Here is a 20,936-nt window from a genome sequence, read left to right as displayed (position 1 = left end):
CCTTTGGACAGGCGCCCTCTCTATCAGGCCCACCTACCCCACAGGATTGTTTTTGTGGAGAATAACTGGATGAGGGTGTGCTATGTATGTTGCCTTGAGGTCTTGGAGGAAAGTGAGATATAAATCTAACCAAGAAACCAAGTTTAGAGGGGGTCTCTACTGCTTCTCTGCAGTCGGACCATTTTTCATGATTTCCTGACGTCTAGTCCGGCTGGATCATTCAGACGTTGTTGGTAGGACAAGGTTACTTGTTATCTTTGATGTGTAGCAGCCAAGAGGGCTAGAAACTCAGAATCGGTTTTTAAATGACAAGCAGACCTGCCATCCTCTCGCTCTTTGGCCCTTTCAGAGCCCAGTCCTTTACACAGTGTAGTTGCACACGTTTTAGTGTTCATTCCACGGGAAGGAGAGCGCATCCTGCTCTCAGCAATCTGGAAAGAACAGCACTTGAGTGAGAGGCTCACAGAGAGAAAGTGAGCACGTTGGAGCCCAGCATGTGACAAATGTCCTGAATCTTAAAGCTCCCTTCTCATGCTGAAAGACCCACATTTGCTCCACTGGCATCCAGGACCAAATATTTTGAAGTACTCTGCGTGTATGTGAGCACATCCACATTGCTTCTGTCTTGGCATACCTTCTTTTCCCCTTTCTGCCATATCCTATTGCTTCCCTACTTAGCCATCGTTATCCTGAGATCTCTGTGTGCACCAGCTTCAAAATATATAAACGTGCACCCACACCTGCATGGACGTTTCCTCGAGATAAATATTGTGGGTGGATTTAACTGCTGCAGCCTCTCTTTTGCTGCTGTGCGTACAACCACATTTTGGTGCAGTGCCTTCTCTCCTTGCATTAATTATGCATCCCTCATGGGCTGGAGCCATGTGTATACATGTGTGAGAGAGAAATTTATGGCAGTCCCTTTCTTTTTTCTTAAATAAGGGAAAATTAACTGCATGACAGAAAATTTAGGGCAATAGATTCTAGAGTTATGGAAGGAAGCAATGCATAAAGGAAGGGACCAGGAACAAGAAGTATCTGGGGGTATGGGTTCAGAAAGAGAACAAACCTAAGCCAGAATGCATGGAAGAGACCATACCTGAGGTCCAGGACAACTACCTTGCATGCAGTGTGGCCAAGATTTGCTGTGTATTTTGAGCAAACTCATTCTCAGAGGATGGATCCTACTTTATGTAGCCAGAAAAGCCATCTACTGTTTATGTAAAAGAAGGAGGATTTGAAGGTTCAGGAGCATCTCTTCCTTGCAGATATGTGGACTGGAGCTGTCTGGGTTTACAGATGGGCTCAGTGTCTGAGCTCACGGCTTGCATGCTTACAACAGCCCCATTCTGGCTTCCTCTCTGATCTTAATACCTCTTGTCTCTGGGTTAGTTTTCAGGCTGACCGACCTGCGCTGAACGTGGTTGTGTTCCCTCTCCTGCATGAAGATCTAACCGAGGTCATACGAGATGTCCCCATGATGCACCTGGATGAGATCACCTTGTTCAAAAGCCGAGTGGCTGAGGAGCCACCAAACTTGTGGTGGTGATGGGCAGAGCAACCAGATTAGGACCCAGCAGTGGGCAAGCTTGCTTCTCCTTGGCTGAGAGTCGCTGCTTTTTGAGTCTCGTGGCCATTGTTGGAATGCTGTTCAATTTTGGTGCTGTTCCAAGGATCCCATTTGGGCAAAATTTGCCCTTGAAAAAAATGAATATGTCTATCGCCATCACCACCCCCACCACCATCTTTTTAAAAAAAAAAATCTAGCCCATCCTTGTCCCTGCAGAACACGGGAATGGATGGCAACTAGAAATTGGAACTTCTGGTTCAGTGTTACTTCCTTGCTATTTAATGTCTGAATTCTTGTTTAACTTGAGGTGTGATTAAAGGTAAGAGGAATTTCCTTTGAAAGAGCGTACCCTTCCCCTCCTGTTCCGAGTCGCATCCGTCCCTTGTTTGTGGAAGCCGCCTGCTTTTTCTTTTTTACTTTCTTGTGCTTCCGGGTTATCCTTTGCTTCACTTTTTAAGGCACTCCAGAAATGGCTGCAAAGGCAAAGACGTGTCTAAACTGCCTTGCAGTCTGGGGATCCAGGTGAATTTGGAATTCTGTAGCCAACTCTTACCTCCGGTCGCATAGCTGAGGCATGCTAACGTGACACGTGCACCCTTTCTTCCTCAGCTTTCTTGGAGGTCCAGAGTCATTTCCTCTTTCCTGAAAACGCTTCGAATGTCAAAAAAGCATTTAGGAGCAGCGACAGAGTTCCGATGCAGTGTTAATGTTGTCGAGGTCAGAATGTGTGGAAGGAAGCCCTCCCATGAACATTAAATGCACAGAGGGGTGGCTTAGATTTCTCTTATTGTTCCGAGCACTGCCTCTTCTTCCCAGACCAGCTATTTTTTGATTTTAGCAGGGGTACAATGCTTCAGGGATTCTTTTTGCCTAAATCCCACCTTTAGAGCAGTCGCTGTCCTAAAAATCAAGAATGTAATCTTACAGAGCAGCACCTGTCCATCACTGAGGGATTCAGCATAGTTAGCTTGCACAAGAAGATTGTGGAACCTGGCCAGCACGTCTCCTATAGTCCTCCTCTAGATGACATTCAGGTACTTAAAAGACAAATGCCCCTTGTAAAGAGTGAACACCCATCCCCTCTCTTTTTTATCCCCTGAAATCAGACGTCCTTTTGAAGGGAGCTTTCTCAAAGCAGGCTGTCTCTGTGGTGCTAGAGATACTGTCTTGGATCGACCCTTTCGTTTCTAGTCCTTGTCAAAATGCCACTGTTGCCCAGCGTGTCTTTGAGGGACAGGTAAGGTTCAGCGGTGGCCACAGGGCTAACTTGGAGCCAGCTGCTTCCCTCCAAGAATGCCCTTTTGCCCTTCCTGGCCTCGGGCCCTCTCGCTTTTGCTGGATTTTAGAGGATCTTTTGTTTGGGGTTTCCCTTTGGGAGATGGTGCCCGTTCTGCAGGAGGACAAAACAGCCTTGCTGGACAGTTGTCCTGGGTGTCACGTAGGCAGGCTGGAGAGGACATCTAAGAAACGCGTTTGCTTTTCCAAAGAATGGCGCGATGTCAAGGCTGGGAGTGCCAGAGCACCCCTCTCCCTTCCTGTTTTTTTCAACCCCTCATGACTCGCTTCGGCTGCTCTGTGCTCGGCATCAGCAGCCAGCTTGGGTATCTGTAACAGTGTGTGTGTGTGCGCGCGCGCATTCAAATGTGACACTGATCTCAGTGTTAAGTGGATTAACAGTGGATTTACCTATCAAGATGGTATATAAACACTTCTGTACACATTTTTGCTATCCTATTCTTTTTTGAAAAACGACTGTGCATGTGCGCGTGTGTGTGCTTTCATGGCCAGTGTGTGTACAGGAATATGCCTTCTGTTGAATGAAGCCAGGGGACCGGGTAGCTTGCTATAGGTTGTTGTCCTGAATGATTCTTTGGCAAGACTGTTTTCATCAACCCCATACTTTACACCTTTCCTTTTGGGATGCGCAAGGTAAGAACTCACCATCTTCTGTGCTCCAAACGTTCTCTGCTTGGGAACGCCGCAAGAGTTGGCAATTAGCTTTGAACCGTACCACCTGTCTCCCCTAGATATTTTGGCCTACAACTTCCACCCTCCCGTAGCGTGCGCACAGGGGGGAAGTCACAGTCCTAAGGAAGATCCAAAGAGACATCACTCTCTCCTCCCCCCCACCCGCCCCAGCCTTGCTGTGTGAGCACCTCTGTCACAAGTCATCTTAATGCAAGGGAGTGTTTTGGCGACTGATGCTCTCGAGGCAGGATTCAGCAGATGTTAATAATGTGCTTATTTTCTCTAAGTGCCGTTTTGGCATCGGTGTTAATTACAATTTATATTCGGCAACATTTACTCTGGGAAAAGAACCCACCCTAATGGTCCCCAATTGATGGGGTGAGAGTTGTTAAGCACGATGCCATATGTTCGGAGTGCTGAGAAGGGAATGGGAATGCCAGGCAGAGTTAGAAGCAAGATGCCAGCGTTCTCTTGCTCTTTTTGGGGGGGGGGGGGAGGAAAGAGGCATTCAGAGGTGGCATGCACATTCCTTTCCTCTTTCATTCCTGGCTTTGGCTTGGCTCCGAAACCATATTTCCTCATTATTTTCCTACTCCTGTGTCCCCAGCTGGCTCACTTTTGGGGGCGAGAGAGGGCAGGTGGAGGAATGGCTTTGATGCCCCACTAAGCCTGCCCAAAGGATTGGAAGACCCTCAGGTTGCCCCTTATTCTGTCTGAGCCTGTCAGTTTTTCCCAGAGTGCCCAAGGGAAATGGTGGAATTTGTCACCAGTAGTTGCAGGCGATCTGGATGGTTGTAAAAGATGACCGCTCTGGTTCACGAAGGAGGAGGAAGCGATTAATACCGATGGCTGTTTATGACCTCCTGAATCATAGGCACCAGGCTTTCCACAGCGGAGGATGAGAGGTTATAGGGGGGTCTTTTGCCTCCAGTCCAGGGTTGGGAGCTTAACAAATGCACCCACTTGGCAGCTATGAACTACAGAACGTGGACTAGCCTCAGGTTCTGATGACCATCTGTCCCAACTCAACCAGTCTGAAGCCTGAATAGAATGGCTCCTGCATTCCAGGATGTCAGGGTGGCCAGATCTCGTGCCCAGATCTGGAACAGTTGAGCACTGTGGTCCAAGGTCCCTGCTAGTATTTGGTGGAACAAGGAAAAGCCTTCGGTGGGGTAAGAAGCAGATGCCACTCTGCTGAATCACGTATGGGCTGTGACATCGACAGCCCAGCTGTCGAACCTTCAGGGGTCCTCCAATCCACCAATCAAGCGCAGCATGAGCAACATCTGCCCTCAAACGCATTCTCAGAGCTCCAGAAACCAAGACCCTGTCAAGTTTCCCATCTTGACTTCTCCCATTTCATGCTGCTGCCTCTTAACTAACAAGGCTTTCTGCAACCCAGTAGCTTCCTCGTGTATTTGGGATTTCTGAGGAACGTCAGAATGGGAAGGCTAGTGGGAACACACTTCAACCAGGCTTCTGTTCCTCTGTGGTGTTCAGTAAAGCCAGTGCTGCTCATGTGGTTTAGCATCATCTGATCATGTATTCTGTGGATTTTGATTTGCATCTCAGTTGCAAAAATAAATATACACTCAGTTGGTTCTCCCATCCCTCATCCCTGTGTATTGATATTACATATTTTGCAACCAGTTTTGAACACTGCTGATTGTGGGAAATGAATATATAAGGTCAGTTATCCAATGATCATTTCTGAGCATTTTGACATGAAAGGATTCTGGTCACCCACGCTGCTTGAGCAGAATTGTGATGGCAACCAGCAAGTGGCCCGAACCCCTTTAAAGCACTTTCTTACATTTGCCCTGATCTCTGTCTGCCAGGCAGATCACCACATACAAATCACTTGGCCCCAGGTTTCCCCCAAAAAGAAGTATTGTAAAATGAGTGAATAACTGGAAGACTGTCCTGCCTGACCATAAGGACCAATTCAGCCACCTTCTTTGAGGCACCCTTTTCTCTGACAGCAAGCAGTTAGGAAAGTCAGATTTCTTGCAAAGAGCTTTTGAAATTTGAAGAACGGAGAACTTAATTGCCAGGGAGCCTATCCCTGAAGAAATGCAACCCAGTAAGTTTAAATGCACAGATCTAGGTATTCAGCAAAACTTTATCTCCTCTCTGTTTTTACTTAATCTAACCCTTTTGGCCAGTGATGCAAAGTGGCCAAGGAAACATGAGCAAGTCTGCTGCAAAAATGGTACCTTGCTTGCGACCAAGCTGTGGGGACTCCAAGAGGTCACCTGACTGATTCATTGAGTGACATTAAAAGCCAGGGCCACCTGGGCCTCCGTCTTTTCACCCTTCCTAGAAGACTCAAAGGATCCATCTGCCACATATCTCTCAGAAAGGCCACTGGCAGAAGAAAATGGTCATGTTTGAAGCTGGACGTCACACATACTGTTCTCAAGACTTGATTTGCTGTTAGAGTGACCCTGTTACCTCTTCCTATATTTGCTTATCCAGCAATCCTCTGCTGCAAACGTGGGGGGAGAAAAATGGCAACCATTTATTAACAGCTGAACACTGAGTTGTACCTCTTCCAGCACATCAAATAGTACCAGTTGGATGACTTGAATGGTCTACAAACCACAAGGGCTAATGAACCCATCTGTTGCCTAGTCTCCAGGGCATCAGCTGGTTTTCCACCCCTGCTTGGAGATGTCAAGGGCTGAACCTGAGACCACCTGCATATAAAGCAGCTTCTAGAGCATTTTGGAATCCCAATAAGAACCTCCTTGGATTTTCTGAATCTGCATCCACCATGCCTTTTGCTCAGCTGGATTATTGTTATTTAAAAAAATTTTTTTTTCAATAATAAAAAATGCAAAGCAGAATAAAATACAAGAACAGAAATTAAAAACCCTAAGATCTAACTCTTCAATAAAATATCTTAAATCAGTAACAGAAATTTTAAAAAAACCAACCCAACCCAAATCAAGATTCAACTCTGCTTTAAGGATTTCCATCATCTCTCTTCAGCTTCCCACCCATCCAGTTTTCCAACCCATTTTCTCCTCTTTTTCAAGAGAGAAAATTACAGGAAAAATGAAACAGTTGAGAATATTTGCAGGCCAGCTCCCTGGCCAAAAAAGCCCACGATGGGCTGACAGCTTTTTTCCAAAGTCACATTAAGCTCCATGGAAATCCTAAGACAATTAGATCTGAAAGTAGATAAAGGATTTTAAATGTATGGGTTTTTAAAATCTTTTATCTTTGAAAGATTCAAGTGTGGCTTTTCTATGTTAATATTGTAGCAGCAAACTCCACTGCCACCTTTAAGTTATTTATTTAAGCTAATCTCCTTTGCCTTAAAATAGCTACCCTCCATAAGGTTATTTTCTTCCATCTCTACAAACCGAGATTGTTAAATTAAGCATTGCTAATTAGCTGTTTGATAATTAAATAATATAGCATGAAACTATTGGGGCATAGGATTTGAGCTTTCTGTATGTATTTGTGAATTCTCCTCCTCCCCATAATGCTTTGAAGTCAACTCTGTACTCAGTCCTGCCCTCCAAAGCTGCAAGATAAAGGTTTTCTTCTCCCTTGTGAAAACTTTGAAAACTGCTGTCTGAAAACATAAAAAGAAAGGAAGAAAGAAAGAAAGAAAGAAAGAAAGAAAGAAAGAAAGAAAGAAAGAAAGAGAAAGCAAGCAAGCTTCTCTATTCACAGCGTAGAATGTTCAAAAATGTGGTATTTGATGGATGGAGAATTCTTATTAAAAGCATTAAAGAGCTAGGTTGGATATGGCTTTATCTCCCCTCTATTTTTACTTAATCTAACACTTACTGCAGAGGATGTGATTAGTTTGTACAAGCTGTAGAATTAAGTGGCATAGCTTTTCCTAGGTTGTACCGTTTTATGTGGGGTTGAAAACTATGGCCAGGTACATCAACCAGGAAGATGAAACCTATTTCAGAGGATTACTGGGGGTGGTGAGTCAACATAGAAGCAGCAGGCGGCTATACGTATCAGCTGCACTAAAACGGGCACTCACTAAAAGTGTTAAGGCTCAAATCCCAGGGTGGTAATTGGCTGGAATTCTAGAATTAATGGAGTGCCAGGAATCTTTGAGCTGAGCGGTTTGGGGAATGCTGCTGTAAAGAGAGGAAGCCTTCTTTGAGTTGAATTCAATTCCTAGCTGATTTCATAGATGTGTTCGTGGAGGTTTATCACCAGCAATTTGGAAGTGGTTTCACGCTGACCCCTTCTAAGACCTTTCTTCGACTCCCTGTCCTGGCCTACAGTCCTGGGGTTTCTCATCCAAGTATTAACCAGATCCAACCCTGTGTAGCTTTTCAAGATCAATCAAGGTGAGATTAAAGCAATAACAAAGAGCAAAATTAAGTGGGGAAATATATGCTTTCCCCCCATAATTAATTAACATTTACAGCTGGATTTGCAGAGCATGCCAAGCTATGATTGGTTTATTAATTGTAGGCTTATTCAATAAACAATAAATAACCAACCATGGCTTGGCATGCTCCAATTGGCTAGGCTGGCATAACGTAACATTATTAAGCAATAATTATGAGACTTCCTTCTGAAGAAACATGTATGGGATTATGTGGTAAAAGTCTACACTTTAACTACACCTTTCAGAGAGAGGAAAAAACTGTCTTGGAATAGATATATTTGTCCCTGAACATCACTGGTGTTCCCCACACAATACTCTGAACAATATAAAGGAAAAAGAGATCATGGTGATTTAAAAAGTTCCTTTTTTACCATCTGCAGAACAAATGTTTTTGGGGGGAAAATGAAAAGAAGACGTGCAGGGCTTTCATTAAAAAGACTATGTGTCTGTTATTGCTACAAGGGGAAAAATAATGTAATTTTCACAGCACAGATAAAAGGAAGTGGGGGAAAGCAAAGACGCATCTAGGAACAGCAGATTTCTTGTTAAGCTACTGTTATCAAATTAACATCAAACAGCAGCAAACACAGCCGAGTATTTATGGGCCTCTTGTAGGAGTGCTCGGCAAATTGGTTCACAAATACATTTTGTTTTATGGGGGAACCATGCAGGAAACGGGGCTAATTAACCCTTTTCATAGTGGGGAGGAGAATTAGCAACTGAAAACAGCAGCAGCACCTTGCTGCTCTTGGCTGATTTCAAAAAAGTCAAGGAGATGTGTTCCTGGTTAGTACTTGGACAGGTGACGCATCAGGAAATTCTGGGCAGTAGCTAGACTGGAGAGGTTTTAGTTTAGTTACCAGAAGTCAGACGCAAGTGGATGGGTTTTTCCCCTTTATCTCCATAGAATGAAGGAAGGGAATTCCACCCCAATTTATTTTTGGATACCAGCTTCCCAGGAAATGTATTACCTGGAAGAGAGAACCCGTTTAATCTGAAAAGCAAGAACTTCTGAGAAGTTGTAAAAGATAGACAACTGAGAATCTGAAGGTGAAGGGTGGTTGTTTTTTTAATGAGGAATGATGCTTTGTTTTAATCAGCCTGCAGGCAGTTGCATTTGAGAGGATAGTGATATCCTGCTTTATGTGATTGCAATAAAGATGCACGAGGAGGATTTTGAGCTCATCCTTTCCTCCCATCCCAACCAGTTCTGGTTTTAAAGACATGTGAATGGAGGTGGCCTTCTGTTTTTGCTCTCATTCGACCCTCCAGTTGCACAGAGTACAGATATGTTCCAGTCATATTGGCTATTAAAAGACAAGGCTTGACAGTAGAGGTGGCCAACTTATGGTCCTGAACCTCCTCCATTTGTGACTGTTGAATATCATCATGGGTTTCCGTCCTGGTGACACAAGGAATATATTAAAGTGGTGTTTCTCAACCCTGGCAATTTGAAGATGGTGGACTTCAACTCCCAGAATTCCCCAGCCGGCATGCCGGCTGGGGAATTCTGGGAGTTGAAGTCTACACATCTTCAAACTGCCAAGGTTGAGAACAACTGCATTAAAGCCATAATGTCAGCCCTAAATAGACTTAACCTAGCTTCCAAACTGAACCAATTCAAAGTCTTTCTCTAAAATCCAGCCCTACGCTTGTGAGCGATATATGTTCTCCTCCTTGGTTGGGTTAGATTGTCTTTTGGGTTTCAAGGACCTTCCTGATGCTACAAATGCTGATTAACTTTACAAGTGGTGGTGGTGAGAATCTTCATCACTTTGACAAGCAGACTATTTAAGTTTGGGGTTATGAATAAGCAAATTAACCCATTTGTAATTTCTGTAGCAGAGAAGCCATTCTTTCATCTTCTGCTCATTATCCTTAGTGAGGAAGGGGGAGGGAATCTGTTTCCAAAACAGCAGAAGTTAAATATGCACAGACATAGGATGAAGTTCTTTTTAGCACAGCTTCCTTTGAGGCATGGAGCCCATAGAGAAATAAACAGACATTTCCATTCTTCAGTGCAATTAGAAAAGCAGGTCCATGAATAATACAAATTCTTATGCTTCTTATTTTTATTTATTTTATTTTATTTATTAAATTTCTCACCCGCCCATCTCCCCCCAATGGGGGAACTCTGGGCAACTCACACTGAACATTAAAAACTTAAATATATATAAATACATAAAACATCAATTTAAAAACATTTCTAAAAAAGGGGAAGGAGAGTCCAAGAAAATGAAAAATCTGAGGCTGAAGACAGGAGGCCTCTATGGGGCTTGCCATCCTCATGCTTGAGGTATTCCTCAATATTGAAGTTTGTGATCCTGAACCCCCCTCTGGGGTCAGAAGGACAAGAAGGTGTGTCCAAACCAAAAGTGGGGTTGCCCAGAGTAAAACCTACATGCCATCCACTTTCCCCCCCATTTATGGATTTCCTTCTTCTCATCCAATCTTAAAACCACCAAGTTTAATTTTAACTTAAGCACTAAAAATTGAAAGCAGCTGTGACTTGCAAACACAGAGCACCTGAGCGGGGGATTCATAAGAAGGTTAATCTCATTTTGTTGTAAAAGAGAAGAGTGTGCTGCTTCTCTGAGTATGTCTTGGTGCACCATTGACATTGACCCTTGTTGAAAGATGCTCCTTCAGGACAGCGGTTCCAGCTGTCCTGCCAGCCCAGCGCGGTTGCTTCGTGTCTGGCCGCAGAACTGCCCTGCTTTAATTCTACCTGATTTAACTGTAAGAAATTGGGTGCCAATTACACACGTAGCTTGTATTGCTGAGGAATGTAGAGAAAGCAGAAATTGGGTGTTAAACTGCTTGCTTGTCATTTCCCTCCCTGGGTATTGGGAAAAATGCAGTTGAGTGCTGTGGTTTAATTAGCCAAGAGCGTACACTGTGATTTGATTCCTCGCTAGTTTCAATGAACTATAACTTAAGCACCATGCCATCAATTTCATGATGGATAGACTGTCTGTCCATCTGTCTATTAGCTTATGTGTTTTATGGATTGTGAACCACCTTGAGGTAGAAAGTATAAGTATAAGCATTTTAATAGGTAGAGAAATAAATAAAACCTGAACAACGGTTATTGGAAAGGAGAATGACAGGGGAAGTCACGTTTGGCTTTATATATCAGGATGTTCCTAAAACCCTTCAGGGTCAGGATTCCATCAAGTTGTAAAGATTATTTTTCAAACCAGAAGGGTTTTAAATTAAATTTGGCCAGCAGCAAATACCCAGGGTGTGTTTTCGACGGCTCACGCCATCAAGCTGTAGGTGTGCAGCCAAATGCATCAGCTGGAGCTTCTGGCCTTTAGATGGTGGAAGATAACGACTGCCGTATTTTCCTTGCAGAAACCCTGAATGAAATTGCTTGTTGAGTGTGGGGTCCTTGGGAGAGGAGCACAGAGCTCTCGATGCCTTTGATGTGCAGCTACAAAGTGGTTGCCGTCAGCATAAACTCTCATGTGTTGAGAGGCTGCAGTTTACAGCCACCAAATAATTTATTTAGTGGAGGGGATTGTAACATCCTGCTGGGTAGACGATCCTGACGACTGATCGCTCTGGAGAGAGGTGCCGTAGCTTTCCTTCCTAAGACATTTGGTTGGGCAATATAATCTGTTTTCTTCATTTCTAAAGACTTCTCTCCCCCCCCCCGCCCCTTTTTATAAGCAACTTTCCAACTCAAAGACAAGGGAGCATGTGGCAAAAATGCAAATTTCCTTGGAACTCGGGGGACAAAATCTACTTTCCAGAGCTAGTCAGGAGATCTTATAACCTGAGATTTTAAAGAAACAAAGCAAAAACTAAGACTGACTTGGGCCCCCAGTGAGTGGGCCAAATCTAAACTGGAGTTATTACATCATTTTTTCCCAGTTTTGCTGGCCTGGCCTGATTCTCTTCTTCCTCACACAAAAAGCTGTGGAAGAAGCGATTGATCATTTTTGATAACTTAGACCCTTGCAAAAGGCTTTTGGAATTAGTCTGAGGTTCTGCTGAAAATCATCTGGAGCAGGGTTCCTCAACCTTGGCAACTTTAAGATGGGTGGACTTCAACTCCCAGAATCCCCCAGCCAGCTGGGAGTTGAAGTCCACTCGTCTTAAAGTCGCCAAGGTTGAGGAATCCTGATCTGGAGGGTTCCAGGTTGCCAATGCCTATGCTTCCTTGAGACAGGTCTTTCTTCCATAAAAAGAGGACACACAGATGTCTTGAATTCCAGAGGAAAATAATGCAGTGCTCAGGAGTTATTTTTGCTTTTTAAAGCCACTTGCCAACCTTTTTTTTTTTTTTTTTTTTTGCAAAGCTTGTAAAGCTGAAGAACCTTTAATCCTCAGAGAAAAAAAAATGAGGATTTGGAGGCATGAATTGACCTGGAGCAAAGCCCTTTCTATGCCTTCTTTTTCTCGCTCTGTTTCTCTCACTGCATTTAGTAAGGTTGATTTAATTTCCAGTCCAAACACTCCCAGACTTCGTGTCCAACAGAGTTGGGTCAAAAGGGCCAGGGTGGGGTGGGGGGCAAAGTGATGCATTTTCCCCCAACTCTGAACAACTGACCCTTTCCAAGATAGGCCTTAGATTCATGGTTTGGAGAACCACTTTAAGGCTGAAGGTCGTCTCTCTGCTTTAAGGCTGCTCGTCTCTTTAAGCTTTAACCTCTTTAAGGCTTTAACTTTAAGGCTGCTCGTCTCTCTGAAGTGGACAGATCCAAGGCTGCCTGCAAAGTATGACCCATAACAAGCTCCACCTGCTTTAAAACCAGGCGGAGCTTTGATCCCACCGTCATGCCTGCCTTCTTGATGTTTTCCACCACACCCTGCAGACGCCCTTGGACCAGATCCATGGGAAACCAAGCAACAGCTGAAAAGTTAACACACTGTCCTGTTTGGATGGAGTTTTCCATCCATCTTTTCAGCTGCTCGTGTGCTTCACATTCAGAAGTGTTTTCCAGAAAGCATTATGTGGGTGAAGCTGTTTGTTTCTGCATTCGGTTTTCCTGGCATATGGAAATTATTCTTGTCTGGCTCGAACCTAGCGGTTTGGTGACCTCCTTTGACTCCTGCGGTGGTTCAGGAACAAAAAAGGATAACTTAAGAGACGTGCGAGGAGGCTAAACTTAAAACGACGTTTGCCTTTTGGGTTATTTTCCTTGTTTGGAGAAGTTCCAGTTGTTCATTATAACTGTGTTTGTCTCCTCCCTTCTTTCTTTCTTTCTTTCTTTCTTTCTTTCTTTCTTTCTTTCTTTCTTTCTTTCTTTCTTTCTTTCTTTCTTTCTTTCTTTCTTTCTCAAAAAGATGGGAGATGCCACACAATTGTTATGGTGCAATCTCAAGTCGTCTTCAAGTTGTTTCTTTCCAGTTTGTTAGAGACAGTTTTCAGCATCTCTGCCAATGTGGCCCAAGGCTCAGCTGGAGTAAATGGCCCAGCCCTACCAACGTTCTGAAAACGTTCCTGTCCTGTGCATGGACCGCATTGAGACAGTTGATTTCTGTCTTTTTGCTACACCGAGGATCAGCCCGAGCGGCTTTTCGTACCCGGCATGCTCGGGATGAGTATAGCTCCTGGCTGGACTACAGCTCCCATCATTCCCCCCCAGCCAGGCCATTGGTTCTTCCTGGCAAGGGGAGAAGCAAGTTGCAATCCCCACCATTTCAGAAAGCTCTAGGTAGCAGAATGGGGCAGTTGTGTCTATTCCGATACAAAATATACCTGAGTTATTAAAGGTAACCGATCCGTACTCCCATTTCGCAGATGAAGAATGTTGAGGTCAAATGATGCATGAACAGCATTGTTGTGTAGCTGAGATAGTTTCGGTGTGGAAGTGTAAATGACTGGAATAGAATAATTCTTTTGCCTACTCATCTAGCACTCCCTGGGCACCAATTTCTCAATTCAGCCAACGCTGAGATCCCTTTAAATGTTTTCCCTAAGGACTGAAGTTTCTCTGTGCTGTGCATCTTCAGTATTTGAATAAGGCACATGCATGTTTACTGCAGCATAGAAACCACAGCAGGCTGTCGTATAGGGAGAGGCAACCCCCTTTTTGCCTCAAGAGCTGCTTGTGGGTCTTGTGAATTTATTGGGGGCTGTGGGTAGGAGGGCAAAGGGAACATATGTATGGCGTACAGAGAATGTGGGCAAGTCCAAAGTAGGGTTCATAATTTTTATTAATCTCTTATGTTTTTCAATATAGCTTCCTCCCCTCCGTTCCTTCTCCTCCACCTTCTCTATTCAAAATGTTTTTAATTTTGATTTGTTCACTACAAGCCATCTTTGGGGAGACCATCTAAAGCTCCCATGGTTTATAGTCAGCTTATTAAAGGGGGGGGGTCTCTTCCAATGCTTCAAAATCTGGGCTCAGGAGCCATTTATGAGATAAACTATCAACAGGCTCTCTTCTCCCTCCCTCCCTTGCTTCTGTCTAATCCATTCTCTCTTAACCTCCCCTCAGTTTCTCACCCTCCTGAGATGGCACGCATCCGTGGTTTTCAAAAAGGGAGATCCTCAGTCCTAGAAGTGGGTTTTGTTTTTGTTTTTTTGGAGGGGGGGGCGAAATCTCCGGGGTTTGGACCTCTGTGTAGCCCTGGGAACTCCCTTCTCCAATCCTCTCTGCGTGGGATTTCCAGGGTTGGATCGGTAGGGGACGGCAATGGATGCTAGCTAGCTAGCTATTTATTTATTTCTTGCGCATCAACCCCCGCCCCCACTTCCTCGCAGAATGCAAATGCCCGGAGTTAAATGACTCTCGGAGGCGAAGTAAAGACTTCTCCTCGCCTTCTTACGAGCAGTAAAGTTTGCTTGGCCTGGCAGATCTCGATTTGACTTACCGATCCATCGTTGTGTTAAAAGGGGACTCTGGAGAGAGATCATAAATGCAGGGCGGTGGGGGAGAGGCGGCTGAAAGCTTCATTTGCATTGCACGGTGTGCTTTGGGCCCGCGGATGTTTCTCCCCCCCCCCCCCCTTTGCTTGGAATGTGCCCAGAAGAAGAGCAAAGATAGAAAGATAATCGTCAGCTGCCTGCTGGAGTAATGGGGTTGATGAATATGGATGCCAGCATTACGCAAAGAGCGATCGGAAGGCAGAATTAAGATTCTCCACTGCGCGCAAACTCACTCAACTGTCACTCTTTAGGGCGTCGCTTGCCCCATCCTGAAAGAGCTGCTAGCATCTGAGCCTGATTTATTTACTCAAAACAACCGCCGTGTTTGCAAAAAAAGCCATTCTTGAGCTGATCCCATTTGCAATACTACAGTTAGACAAGACAGCGTTTATGCAAAGCCAGGCGGTGGCGTTTTTCCGCCTAGCTTCTTTGGAAGGGCGCGGGGATGGCTGAGGGATGCTTACCTTCGTAGGACTATCGATGGCCCTTGATGGCTGGTGGGCGCTAGCTGTTAAGCCCCTTGGGTTCTCAGCAAAAAAGGGGCCGAGCGAGACAGCTGTGAAGGTGCTCCCTCCAAGGAGGGCTGAGTTTTGCAGTGGGGCTTCAAAAGAGAAGCGTTGACTTTTCCATGGGGTTGGAATAGAAAAGGTGCTGAGGAGTATGAGGCGAACTCAGGGTAGGTGCTGGTCTGCAGACCTCTGGACCGTTGAAATGTCTTAGACCGAAGAACATTAACAGAAACCCCAAAGTCTGAATTCATTCCTCTGCAAATTCCATTTTTTTATAACACCCTTTTGATGAATTGGGACTATGTCTTCAGAATACCTAGAGGCGTGCCAGCAAATGTGGAGGGCGGCGGTGGGGGGGACGTCCCCACACATCTAGAGTGGGGCTTGGTCAGATCTGTTTGTTTTTCAAAAGACGTTGTTTATTTTTCTCCACTGGTGTTTGCACAGCGCTGCATGAGTCATGGTTAGAGAGCCAAACATCCATGTAAATAATGTTCCTATTGTTCTTCTGCAGGAGGAGAAAAGCATGTGGGGGGGAGCACAAACCCCACAGTGGGATGAAGCTGGGGGAAAGGAAAGGCCTTTCAAAGCTGGCCTTTATATGATAAAACCGGGTAGAGCAACCTGCTGGTTTTGTAAGCCGGAGCATCACACCTGGCTCTGATGAAGAAATGGGCAACTGAATTCCTCCCTTGGCAACTGGAGTGGGACATCAGTGGCTGGATTAGGGGCATTCGTGGCTTCCCGTGACTTTAGTTATGGGGCGTAAACCATCCGCTCAGCTGGTTTCTGCTGCTCGATATTTATGTTGGCCTCTTCAAATCTATTTTTTATTATGGAGAAGACGTAAAACAACATTTTTTCACTTTTTTCCGACTTTTTTTGTTGAAGCACTTTCTTTTCTTCTCAATATATTGGCCTTCTTGAGAGTGGCTGGGAATGGGGCCCCTCTTTTTTTGTTTGTTTATCCCTGCTATGGATCTTAAACAATATGTTCTGTGAATCATGCTGGCTGGGGAATTCTGGGAGTTGAAGTCCACCCGTCTTCAAGTGGCCAAGGTTGAGAAACACTGCTCTAGAGTCTTCAGCTACCCAGTCTTTGCAGCCATCTTTGCAGAGCTGCTAGGGACGAGAGACAGCGGTGTTCCCCTGTCCCCATTTGTGCTTGCTGATTTTCCTTCCTGCACTTTGGTGCAAAAATTATAGATGAAGACAAAGTCCAGTAGATGTCACTAGAGGCTGTGCATTAGCGAGAGACAGAAGAGTGTGAAGCTGCAGGTCCTGATCTCGAAAGCTTGGGATGGGCTGTGGGATGAATTAATACAGCATGCAACTTCCAAAATCGTTGAACCGTTTTGTTTAAAATGCATTCCTCCCCATAATACAGTAACTGATCTGACAGCTGAACAAAAAAAAAAGGGGGGGAGGGACAAAAAAAGATGCTACTTTTGGGTTCTTCCAGCAAAATCAGTGAGGGATCATATGTTTTTATAGAACTTGTCTCATTTACAGTCTACTTAAAACTAGTTATATACACTTTCGTATCATATTATACAACTGAGTTCTTCAGATTTAAGTCCGTTTGCACCCCAATAACAAAAAGGGGAACTAAATATATGTACTAGTATACGTAAATCAACATTTCTAAATCGAGAAGCCAGAAATTATATTCAAATGTAGAAAGGAGACTACATTTTTCAGATGTATAAATGAGGGCTTCCAGCCATGTTTTGCCAGATGTGCAGAACATTATTTTGAGACATGCATTTATAGGCTTCTGTTGGTGGCAATGGTTTCCAAGCGAAATGAAGTTGATCTGGGTGTGTCCATTTTTTTTTTCCATGAGCTCATTCACATTCTGCTTTATCCCTACTCACTTCTTCCATGTCAGCACCAACACGCTTCTTAACACCTACAAGAGATGCTCAACCTCCCCAGAGTTGTGCATCCTTTTCTAGACTCTTAATATGTATGTGAGTTGCCATGGTTAAGGGCAACTGAAATAGGACCAAAGAAAACCCAGGTTAAGTCTGCCTTCACCCTTGTGAACTATGAGACCAACCTCCCCAATTGGGTTAGTGGGTGAAAAATTGGAGGAAGGCCTATTACCTATGCCTTGAGCTCCTAGTAAAAAGGCAAGATATAAATACTAGCTCTCAATCAATCAACCTGCAGGTTTAGGCTTACAAGAGACTTGTTTCATTTCCTCCATCTCACTGTGTTTCTGTTCTTCTTATCCACCTGACATTTAACATTCCTCATGGATCTGATTTTCCTGTCTCTCAAAGATTTTGTCCCTGTAATGGTATTGATTTTGAAATGGTGGATCATATTTTATTACATTGTGAATTTGACAAGAGTTTTTGGCAGGATATTATCTGGCCTATTTTAAAATCAAGACCAGGAAGAGGTGTTTCTGAGTATGTCAAAACTTTACTTGCAGATGAAAATCCTAAAATTACAGAGGAACAGCCAGATGTTTACCTACGGCTATAAAAACAAGGTCTTTAGTAACACATCATTAAGCTAGAGTCTTAAATGTTTTCTGTAATATTTATCGAATATTTTATTTGTTAAACTGTTTAATGACAAACTTTAGATTATATTTATAATTTGCTATCTGGGTCTTTTGGTTGTAAATAAAAGCTTACTAACTTACTGGTGAGAGCCAGTTCAGTGCAGAGGTTAAGGCACCAGTTTAGAAACCAAGAGACCGTGAGTTCTAGTCCTCCTTTAGGCACGAAGCCAGCTGGGTGACCTTGGGCCAGTCCCTCTCTCAGGCCTAGGAAGGAGAAGGCAAGGGCCAACCACTTCCGAAATCTTGCCAAGAAAGCTGCAGGGACTGGTCCACGTCGATCACCAGGAGTCAAGTATGACTTAAAGACCATGTCAGAGTCAGTCTGATCTAGTGGTGAAGGTGCTGGACCAGGAGCAGGGAGACCATGAGTTCTAGTCCTAGTTCTTAGGCATGAAGCTATCTGGGTGACCTTGGGCCAGTCCTTCTCTCTCAGCCCTAAGAAGGAAGGAAGGAAGGAAGGGCAGACTGCTTCTGAAATCTAGCAAGAACTTGTCCACGCAGTCACCGGGAGTTAAGACTGACCTGAAGTCTTGAAGTGACCCAAAAACAAAACAAAAAACAACCCTTACTAATCTGATTTTCCTTCTGTATGGGAGAGTCTTCTTAATTTTAATTTGTTGGGGGGAGACTTCTGACATTGAGTTCCCCAATGTTTTCTATTTTCTCCTTCATGTTTTTTATGGATGCTGTTTCGCATTCCACTTTTCCTGGGCCCTCAGAGTCCAACCTATGAATTGGAGGGAAGTTATTATTTAAACCCCCCCCCCTTTCCACCCAACGGGCCCCCCAGGCAGCTAATAAAAAGACAACGTTTAAAACTCTTTATAAAACAGTTCAATAAAATACATAAAACAGTACATCAAATAAGCTGATCAATAAAGTCACCAGTTGCGAGTAATGGCAGAACAGGGCGAGCAGGTCAGTTTGGCCAACAAGGTTTGACTTGGATACTGAACTGTTGCCACATGCTCTTGGTTATTTGAAATGATGCTAACGTTACCGATTACAAAATCTCAGCAGCAGCCGTTATACACTTTAAGGGAAACAGTGCAGGAAAAATCCAAATTGCCTTGGTGGGAGATAACGTTCCTGTGGGATAAGAGGGTTGGAAGGTGGGGAAAGGGGTAGATGAGCGGGAAGAATTGCTGAAAAAAATGGGGAAGTCTGCCAAAGGGGGATGAATTTAGAGAGGTTTCCTATTTTCTGGGAACCAATAAAAGACAGCTTTATTGATAAGTAAAGCACCTTTGATCTGCAGAGCAATGTCCAGAAGCCAGGGAATGTCTTTTGCGCAATCGGGGGGGGGGGGGAATTGATTTCCACCAGGAGCTGAGAGAGAATATTGCTTCTAAAGGGCTTCAGTGAGGGCTTCGAGTGCAGAATCTGCCTCTCTGACTGGCTTGTTTGAGAAATGCAAAACTTTTGGGGAGGGGGGCTGATGGAGATAACTTGGGATTTTGGGAGGATGCTGAAAACACCATCCCCAAATGGCTCCCAGGGATTGGGAGTGGCTTCTTCCGAGAATGGCACTCCAAATGCGCATGACTAGTCAATGTACCACAAGACAAAAAGGTAGCTCCCCGTGTTTTTTGTAGCTTCCAAAGATGCGCTTTGCCACGTCAGCGTGCTTAGTATGTTTTGGCAGAGGGGCGCATTTCCAAACTAAGCACTGGGCTCCAACTGGTCTTACCTGGGGCTCAGAGCCATATTTTAAATAAAGCGGGCAATCTTTGTAGGTTTGGGGGGAGGCAGAAGTCAGCCTTTTGACGTTCCCAAGATCTCCAAACAAATTATTGGAAGTCTCAGGCTGAAATGTTTTGGGCGGGGGGGCGTTTTGAATGAGAATGGGAGTGGAAGCTTTCTGGATACCAAACTTTTCTTATTCTCACTCCTAATGTTCTTTCTCCAACTCCACAAACTGGGCTGAAATTGCTGTTTTGAGGGCTGATTTGAGATCACTTGTTTGGGGGGGGGGGTTAAGGATCAAACTCGGCCTGATTTGCTTCCCCAAAGATTCTTGCTGGCAGATAGATACATATTTTTGCTTTGGCCCATGACTAGAAATTGAAAAAAGAAAGCATTACAAGCCACAGATAACAAAATACTTGCTGTCATTCCCTCTCTTAATCCAACTCTAACATGCCCTGGGTGCCAAAAAAAAAAAAAAAAGGTGGGGAGGGGGTCAGAAATGGCCTAGGAAACAACCTTCTGCTCCTCTTTCCACTCTTAATTTGGGGGAAGGCAAATCTGAAAAAAGTGTGGTCAAAATTCAATTGTTTTGTCACCAAATATTGGCTGCAATCTTGGCCCGCTGCATGTGGCTGGTGGGTCACCCACCACTGTTGTAAATCGCAGTGATCCTGATTACTAGCCTGTTTGCAGGCACTGGCTTCTCATTTATTTTTAAACAAAAAAAAATGCATGAAACGTTTTAATCAGGGAGGGTCTAAGGAGCTTGTGGGGGGGGGGCAGGCTTCCATGCTGCCAGCCCCTGTCTTTATCTGACAACATTCTGTGTCCCAAGTGCAATAACAGTCCAGCCCTCCAAACCATTCCTGGAATGTCTGTCAAAGGTGGAGAGGACCTCAGCAGTAGAAGAATGCTAAAGATTTGGACTGAATTGTCCTTTGCAAAGACTGGTGAACTCACGACCAGTTCTTGTTTTGCACAAGGAAAAGAATCTAAGGATTTTTAGGGGACTCCTGAAAGCAAAGTGTGGGTGGGTGGGTGGGTGGATGGACGGACGGACAGACAGACAGACAGACAGACAGGTCTGCTTAAAGCAAAAATGCTCCCTCATACAGTATGCCTTGAACCAAGTCTTCAGAGGTAGTCTGTCTGTCTGTCTACCTACCTACCTACCTACCTTCCTTCCTTTAAGCAGCTCTTTTATTATGTATTTATCCACTTTTTTTTCCCCCAAAGCAACTTTGACAGAGCTGATCTAATATCATGACTTAGAAGCTGATTTCCAAATCAGGAGGCTGGTAGTTCAAAATTCACCTCTTAGATAAGCTGCTCCATATAATTTTCATGGCCCCATCCCATCTCACCTG

General features: G+C 44.4%; 1 protein-coding gene across 2 annotated transcripts in view; it reads left to right on the top strand.

Annotated features, from left to right (window-relative positions):
* Positions 1-20,936, top strand: part of FBXL18 (F-box and leucine rich repeat protein 18) — a 78,295-nt gene that overhangs the window by 15,771 nt on the left and 41,588 nt on the right. The window contains exon 5 of one of the 2 annotated variants that reach the window (XM_007436251.4): positions 1,393-3,944. The exons of the other annotated variant lie outside the window; for it this stretch is intronic. Within the exon in view, the coding sequence (XP_007436313.1) occupies positions 1,393-1,549 (157 nt within the window). The 3' untranslated portion in view covers positions 1,550-3,944. Of the gene's footprint in view, positions 1-1,392; positions 3,945-20,936 lie in introns of those variants that run through there. 2 annotated transcript variants of the gene reach the window in all.

The sequence above is a fragment of the Python bivittatus genome, unplaced genomic scaffold (genome assembly GCF_059951505.1).
Source record: "Python bivittatus isolate LINGU-HERP-01145 unplaced genomic scaffold, Pbiv_v1 ctg000560_np1212, whole genome shotgun sequence".
Lineage (NCBI taxonomy): Eukaryota > Metazoa > Chordata > Lepidosauria > Squamata > Pythonidae > Python > Python bivittatus.
Note: the sequence above shows the minus strand (reverse complement) of the source record. Positions and strands in the feature narration are given on the sequence as shown.